Raw genomic sequence first — 8991 nt, 5'->3', positions numbered from 1 at the left:
TCATTTTTCTCCAGAAAAAAATGCTGTTCGACATGTTGTATTTATGAATTTGACCATATAAAACCCCAAAAGTAGCTAGAATAACACTTGAAATATCTCTGTTTTGGTGGAGAACCTGATTTTCATTCTATTTTGAAATTGTTAGCTTCTGCTTTCCCCCTGTTTTGGTTCTACCTTTGTAGAACATGCTTGAAGCATGTGGATTGTAAGAAAGCATGGGTGTGTGTGCACATACCCATCTCTTAACCACACACTAACACATCTGCATGTATACAACCACAGCCCTGCTACCCAGAAGCAGCATCCAATCTATATTTTGATTTCTGCTCTTCTTGTGCATGTGTGAGACCTGCATGATGTGCTCCTAGAAGTGCTAGAAGTAACAGCACTAAGGGGTTAATGTAGAACACATATAGGCAAATATTGTCAATTATTTTATTCAAATGTTTGGAATTTAAACACAAATCATCATTAAGTTTTCACAAAATGAGGCATCTGTCGCTTGAAAGGAAAAAAATATTTCAGAAATATGTTTACAGAAATGTAAAAATATTAGGCATCAAGACAGATGTGAACATATTCAAAAACTTGTCTTGTCTGTCAGTCTTCCTCTGAGCCAAAGATCTTATTGTACTCACTTAGCATGAGCTCTGCTATCTGGTTTTGGTAAACCATGTGTATTGCCATGTTCCCTGTTTCATTTTCAGCTCGCAGAAGGGTGGGTCCAAATACAATCCCTAAGCTTTGTGTGGACATCAGGTTCTTGGAGGCTCTGGCCACTATCCTGTGAAAAGAGAGAGGGGATAAAGAAAGAGTTCATTGGAGTTTGATATGAAATTGTGGCTACTTGGAATTTAAACATTTTTTCTAGTTCTGAAAAAAACCCCCAATAATCTTTTTTTTTCTTTTTCATTTTTCTTTTATTATTCATATGTGCATACAAGGCTTGGTTCATTTCTCCCCCTTGCCCCCACCCCCTCCCTTACCATCCACTCCGCCCCCTCCCTCTCCCCCCCCCTCAATACCCAGCAGAAACTATTTTGCCCTTATTTCTAATTTTGTTGTAGAGAGAGTATAAGCAATAATAGGAAGGAACAAGGGTTTTTGCTGGTTGAGATAAGGATAGCTATACAGGGCATTGACTCACATTGATTTCCTGTGTGTGGGTGTTACCTTCTAGGTTAATTCTTTTTGATCTAACCTTTTCTCTAGTACCTGTTCCCCTTTTCCTATTGGCCTCAGTTGCTTTAAGGTATCTGCTTTAATTTCTCTGCATTAAGGGCAACAAATGCTAGCTAGTTTTTTAGGTGTCTTACCTATCCTCACCCCTCCCTTGTGTACTCTCGCTTTTATCATGTGCTCATAGTCCAATCCCCTTGTTGTGTTTGCCCTTGATCTAATGTCCACATATGAGGGAGAACATACGATTTTTGGTCTTTTGAGCCAGGCTAACCTCACTCAGAATGATGTTCTCCAATTCCATCCATTTACCAGTGAATGATAACATTTCGTTCTTCTTCATGGCTGCATAAAATTCCATTGTGTATAGATACCACATTTTCTTAATCCATTCGTCAGTGGTGGGGCATCTTGGCTGTTTCCATAACTTGGCTATTGTGAATAGTGCCGCAATAAACATGGATGTGCAGGTGCCTCTGGAGTAACAGTGTTTTGGGTATATCACCAAGAGTGGTATTGCTGGATCAAATGGTAGATCGATGTCCAGCTTTTTAAGTAGCCTCCAAATTTTTTTTCGAGTGGTTGTACTAGTCTACATTCCCACCAACAGTGTAATAATCTTAAAAACACTTTTTAATCTTTTACCCTTCATGCTTTACTGCATGGAAAATAGAACCTATGACTCCATCACATTAAATCTTCATTTTATCTGGCCATCATGGGTGGATGCTCAATAAATATTTGTGAAATAAATGAGTAAATAATACTGAACAGCAAAAATTATTGTGGTATCACCAAGATTAATCCTCTGAAGTGCTCAGAATCAATGGAGGATACAGGTGAGACATGCATGCATAAGATGTATAAGAATCCCCAAATTAATAGAATAACATATGTTTAGTTAATAATGGAAGGCAGACATAAGGAAAGGGAGAAAGTGAGAAGTTTTACTGATTTGATTGAGTAAAGTGTTTCTGGAAAATGCTAAGTAGAATATGTTTTGTAGAGGAGGTAGGTTCTGAGACATTTAGGTATACAGCAAAATTTTAAGTCTCTCCATCATTTGGACAATCAATTTAATTTATTATGTCACCACAAAATGCAGAGTCCTGTAGCATTTGTACAGGAAAAGAGTCCCACTGGAATGAAAGAAACATTTGCTTGTGTGCAGAGTCTTGCCTTTTTAAATTAATACAAAACTCCTAAAAGGAAAATAAAGCTTCCTCTTAAAAACTGATACTTAAAAAATAGTGCTTATTCTTATAGGTGATATTAACTTGATTTTATGTCAAAATTCAGAAGCATGAGGTTTCAATGATGCTATGGAAATAAGGATACCATATGGAAGGGCAGGGTGCTATGAAATATTGCACTTGGCACTCTACCAGAAAACCTGACCCAAGGGAAATGCGAGTGTAGGACAAAATAACATTTATGAGAAGACAGTGGATTTTTTTGACCTCAAAGTGGAGCACTGTTGAGTTAGTTGGACTTTAGAGGACTCTCGTTGCCTGGCCTATGCAGATCTACCTAGTTAAGTATCAGAGGAGGCAGGAAGACTCGCTTTATTTCTATCCTCAAACATGAATCTCCGAGGTACTCCTTCCATGAGCATGGCTTTGCCTTCCCACTCCTGAAAGAAACAGAATCACGTGCACTGGCATGTAACTGACCACAGCATATAGCATGGCCAGCAAAATGTACTTGACACGTATTGACCCAACAGCAATAATAATCAGCTATTATTCTAAGCCACTTGATTTCCCATTTAACCCTCATATCAATTCCAGAAGTAGCTGTTATTAAGCCCATGTAACAAAGTAGAAGTTTCAGGCACAGAGTAACAAAGTGGCTGATGTCACATTGAGCTGAAGTACAAACCCAGGCAGTCTGGTTCCAGGGTGTGCCATTGGAAGAATCATTCCAGGGTGTCTGTTGGCATCCCAGGGGCTTAAGAACAGGGCTGATCTTTCACTCTGCTGCCCTCCACATGGTTATAAAGTCTGTCACAAGAGAGTCTGAATTTTCATTCCTCGCTGCATAATTGCCATTGACAAACAGGCTCTAGTAGATTTATTGTGGGCAAAATGACTCAAATTTGGATTGAATATTGAAGATATTCTGCCTCACATTTCCTTTTTCTTCTGCTTTAAGTGGAGAGCATTTGTACCTGTGAGCATGGTTGGCATGGCTACATTTCTGGAAGGAATTCTCATATTTTTAGAGTATCAGCAAGTTATCAGAGACTTCAAATTTAATCTTGCTTTTGGAATATAAAAAGATATGCCGCCTTCCTACTTCATTTACCAAAAAGCTATAAAATTATTTAAGCATCCTCCTGCTTAAAGGCCTTTCTGGAATGGACCTTTTCTTTCCTTTAGCATGCCAAGTTACCTCAACTTAACATCTCTCTTGAGCCTCTCCCAGGTGTGTTAGAAGCGGTTCCCATCTTTTGGTTTTAAATTAATTCCTTTTGACCATGCTAACGCCAATGATTCCACCACAATAAAAGTTGTTAAAAGGAAATACAGAAAAAGGTAATAGGCAGTCAGTCGCAAACCGATAAAATGTGTCTAGCAAAGAGCAGGGATCTTTGGTCATATGCTATGGAGAAGGTAAAGTCAAATGCCAGAGAGTATTGAAAGTGTGGTGGCAAATGGCCAGTACTGGGCATCTGGGTGGATGGGATGGTATAATATCATAAGGGCTTGGAGTCCAGGGAGTCTGAAAGAGGAACAACATGAGGCAAAGATGGACTGAGGATTAAAGATTTATTTACCTATTTATAGGCTATAATTTCAGTTGGCGTCTGGGTCAATGAGATTTGAGATAACTGTGAGTCCAAATCAAGTCATACCCACAAACGTAAGGATAGAAATTAAGGCAGGTCATAGAGCTGATCATTAGAGGAAGATTATGAGGTGGCAGTTGAAAGAGTTGATAACACCAGTGGAACCAGGTCAGTTGAGGGGTAGCTCAACTCTCCAGGGGGTTCCTGAAAAGGAACTCATGCCCTGAGAAGATAGCAAGAAATCTGGAATGGGGCTAGACTCATTTTTTTTTCTATTTTCCAAGAGTCCTAAATATTTTTTTTTGTTTGCTTAGCAAAGGCCTGCTCTTGGACTCCTGAGCAGGACCAAATCTAGAGGTGGGAACCTGAATGAGTTGAAATACGACAAAGAGTGGGAGGCGAGAGGTGCATGTCAGAGTCTTCTCTGAAGAAGGCTTTCCTGTCTTAGCTGGTGGGCCATGGAGGGAAACTTCCATAGTGGATTTCTGACAATGTACCAGTTTCCTAAATTTCCTGTGGACAAATATTCATTTTGTGCTTCTATGCACATATAAATGTGGAATATTCATTTTACATCAAACCTGAATCTTTCGTGTCCATTCATCTGAAAATTTCCATTTTATCTTAATAAAATTCTAATGTATGAGTGCTTAAAAATCACCATGTTCTATGTAAAAGCTTCAGAATGATACATAGTTTTATATTTCTATTATATTTGCATTACTGCAAATTAAATTTTCATGGCAGCTTGGAAATTTTTTCCCAAGTTTGGAAAATTAAGTTCTTGCAATAACTTTTAGAAAAATCAGATGTAATTAAGAAAGTTAGTTAGAAAATGTGGAGGTGTATTGTATATCATATATGTTATCTTTCTTATTCACTGTTAGAAAATGTATGTGTGTCTGTGTGTATGCATCTGGCAATTTATTCTTTGAATATCAAGCAGTGGTTGGAATGTTGAAAAGTCAATGTTTAGGTTAGAAAAGTGAAGATGAAGACCTATTTGAGATAGAACCCTCCAACTATTGAACATAATTATTCATGTTAATAGGCAAATATGTTCTCATGTTAAGGTTTAAATTAGATAGACTCTGGGGATAGAAATTTCTAGCAAAGAAGGCTTCCACATTGGAGCTATCTGGGGATTGAATTAATGTTGTCATAACTTTCACCACACAAGTATGAACTTACTTATTCCTTACCTTGATAGACTCTTAACTATTTAAGTGGTTGATTTAGGACCACATGGGGAGTTAGCCACAATTTCAAAAATATTGTTAGAATACTATCTCGGGAAAATTATTTATAGCTCATTTTTGACCATCACATCATAGATATCATATCTTCTACTGTCCTTGTAGGGACCAGCTGGGCATTACATATGCCATTATTTCTGAAGGCTTCAAGTAGTAAAACACATGTAGAAGAGAAACATGGTCTACTGAAAAAAATTAAAGCCCTGCATGGCTCTTATTCAATCTGTAGCTAAGAAGGAAAAGTCTCGAAAATAGCAAATTGCACTTCCACAAACTTAATCTGCAGTTGAGTTGTGTTGTAGAGGGGATGCTCAGACTTAGAATCCATACATGTTTTTGCCATGGGTTTGGCAACACCTCTAGGACAACTGTCACTAAGGTGACTTCTGTGGGACACATTTGAAATGCTTCGTGATATGCTTGTTTGATATGCCTCATAAAAATGGCATTCCAAGAGAAAGGTTTCGGAGAAAATTGTGTGCCACTTTTTCTTCTTGGAAATTTATAATACACAAAATTATTTTAAAAGTTCTGAAATGTCCTGCTTATCTTTAACTTGTATCTTCTCTAATTACTTCAATGCCTCACAGCTCTGTAGCAGCTAAATCAGACAGAGGTTAGGTGTAGTCAATTCTGGCCAGTTCTCTCTTCTGGTAGGCATAGGTTCTATTAGTTCTTAAACTGTAACAGTGTTATAAATTTTGACCTATAATTTAACCTTTTTTCACAAAAGAAAAGAAAAGAAAAACTTTCCCTACTGTGACAAAACAAAGACCAAAAGGTAAAAGAACAAATCTGAATGTGAGGACAAAGACAAGGTTGAGAGATTGAATGATAAATGGGTAAGAAGAATGCAAAAAACCATTTAGATGTCATATAAATATTTGGTAATTCCTCTTGAGATGTGTTTATTCACTATTAATTTATTCCCAAGAAGCAAATACCTTTAGCAAAGATACCTGACTTTAAGCAACACGAAGAGCTCAAACTTTAGTGCCTAAGAATGCTTAATCAGCTGGAGAAAGACCTCAAGCTGCAGCTTTCTTGAAAAAGGTTATTTATTAACACTGCTTAGTTTAACATAGCCTGACATAATTAGGATTTTATGAATTTATTTCTGAAATAGTACATGAGATATATTTGTTTTAAAAGCAATTCTTAACCATGTAAGTAACATTCAAGTTAATAAAATCTTGAAATGGGTAAGAATTAAATTTTTCTGGCAAAAGCTGAAAAGTGATATATAGTTTTATAATCAAAAGAAGAAGAAATGCCAGAACTACTATTTTGTTGGGCCCAGATGGAAGGAGCAATGATCCATCAATTCAAGATTATTTTAGAAATAATCATAATCCAGTACTTCAGATGTTAAGACCCCAGACAAGGAGGAAAAAAACAAAACAAAACAAAACTCCCAAAAAAGACTTATCCTGGGTAAAAGTGAACCTAATCACTAACTCAAAGAAATTTCTTAGTTGCATAAAATCACAGCCAAATGACTCAACCTAAAAGACAGCTTTATACAAAACTAAAAGTTAATGCTGAATTAAGAAGACCAAAGCATTTAATAGTAGTCCAGCTCCAAACAGATATATGGATGCAAACTTCCTTTTAAGTTTGTGCTTTGCTGTTACCATAGTGACTTGTGAAGGATGTTGAAAGTCACATAATTGCCTGCAGGACAATTCTCAAGTTATGGAGGTGTATTACAAATGTTCCTCATCCTATCTGTGGAAGGCTATGATTTTCTAACCGACACAACTCCAGGATAATTTACTTGAATGGAGAGAGTGTTAGGGTAAACCTATTTCTGCCATCAGGCCACACACACCTGGCTTACAAAAAATATAGCTCAGCTACTGCATGTGAAATGTTAATTGTGACTTTGACCACTTAACCGAAGAGAGGCTGTTAAAAATAGAATAAAATTTCAATATGTTCAACTTATGGTTCTCATGTGCTGTAACTATTTTGGGGGGGGGGAATCCATGCTAACCATATGCTTGCCTACCCTCAATTTGCACAAACGATACTGCTGTCTACACTGGCCTTTTTTACAAGATTAGGGGATTTGCAGCAATTTTACCTTTTTCCTTAAAGTTATGATTCTATGTCAGAAGAATGTGCAAATATAGCAAAAGCAGGAGAGCATTCACAAAATGTTTTTGTGTTTTTAACATCAGTGGGTTTCAAGGTGATCATTCACAAATGACTCAATCATTTTCATATGTCAATCTATAAATCAATTGGCTTAAACTAATTGTAGTCTTCAATTTTGTATCTAGATATTCTATCATTATTGCTTTCCAGGATTAGCTTACAGCTGCATACTAAGTGGAATTATTGCTCTATTCTGACATTTTGCTTTTAAATAACCTTTAAGGCCATGCATATATAATTCCCTCAAAGCATATCATAGAAAAGGGGACTTATATGACAATTGCATATTAATGGATAACAAGGCCTGATTTTTTTCATTTATTGAACCACTTTATACTAATTTCAATGCAGAAGATTGAAACATTCTCTATTATTCTCTTATTCCATATTTTTATTGATTAGAAGTTATAGAGAGAGCCTAAAAAACCTTTCAAACAGTATTCAGAATAGCCAATAAGATATGAAGACTAAAACATAAAATATGAATAGCCCATAGGTTTCATTAATGGCTTATTTCTTGATGGAAATATGTATTCTGTAAAGTACCAATAAGACAAATAAAATAGGATTTCATAAGGGCAAAATAGTTTCTGCTGGGTATTGAGGGGGTGTGGGGGAGAGGGAGAGGGCGGAGTGGGTGGTAAGGGAGGGGGTGGGGGCAGGGGGGAGAAATGAACCAAGCCTTGTATGCACATATGAATAATAAAAGAAAAAAAAATAAAATAGGATTTCAAAGTCAATACTCCTGACATACTATCAAAAAGCTCAAACTATCACAGGCCTTTTTTTTTTTTTTGCAGTACTGGGGTTTGAACTGAGGGCCTCATACCTGATAGGCAGGCCTCTACCACTTGAGCCACTCCACTAGCCCTTTTTTGTGTTGACTATTTTTGAGATAGCATCTCAGGAACTACTTGCCTAGACTGGCCTTGAACAGTGATCTTCCTGATCTCTGTCTCCCAGGTATTCAGAATTATAGATATTGGGTACTGGTGCCCAGCCATATATTACAGTTTTTAAAGGTAGATTTAAAAATCAACTTTAGCTTTTTTCCTGCCAATTACAGAGTAATGTTCCATTAGAGAAAATTTGAAGTTTAGAAGAATATAATTTTTTAAAAAACAAAACATTGGTACTTAAATCGCTTATTTATTCCTAGAAGTCTCCTGGGTACCTACTATGTGTTGGGCATACTATTCTGAAGGCTGGGGTAGTTGCAGTGAGTAACATAGGCAGAGGCTCTGCCCAGATGAAGCTTGCAAAGTTCTGCATCTGTGGATTCAAGCACCCTTAGACTGGAAATACATGAGAAAAAAAATTGCATCTGTGTTAAGCGTGATGGACTTTATTTCTGGTCATTTTCCCCTAAACAATACAGCATGGCAACTATTTACATACCATTTGCATTGTATTAAGTGTTATAAGTAATCTAGAATCTAGAGATGATTTAAAGTACACGGGAGGATGTGTGTAGGTTGTATGCAAATATTACACCATTTTGCATAAGGGATGTGAACAGCCACAGAGTTTGGTACCTGCAGGAGGTCCTGGGAACAAATCCACCATAGATACAGACAGAAAACTGTAATCTCATGGGGGGAAAAG

At 36.9% G+C, this 8991-nt stretch overlaps 1 protein-coding gene across 2 annotated transcripts in view; it reads right to left on the bottom strand.

Annotated features, from left to right (window-relative positions):
- Positions 1-421: 421 nt before the first annotated feature.
- Positions 422-8991, bottom strand: part of Arhgap15 (Rho GTPase activating protein 15) — a 586717-nt gene continuing 578147 nt past the window's right edge. For both annotated transcript variants that reach the window (XM_074070670.1, XM_074070672.1), the window contains one exon: positions 422-784. In XM_074070670.1, the coding sequence (XP_073926771.1) occupies positions 601-784 (184 nt within the window). In that variant the 3' untranslated portion in view covers positions 422-600. The remainder of the gene's footprint in view (positions 785-8991) is intronic.

Source organism: Castor canadensis, chromosome 4 (assembly GCF_047511655.1).
Source record: "Castor canadensis chromosome 4, mCasCan1.hap1v2, whole genome shotgun sequence".
NCBI lineage: Eukaryota > Metazoa > Chordata > Mammalia > Rodentia > Castoridae > Castor > Castor canadensis.
This window is presented reverse-complemented; position numbering and strand designations above follow the sequence as displayed.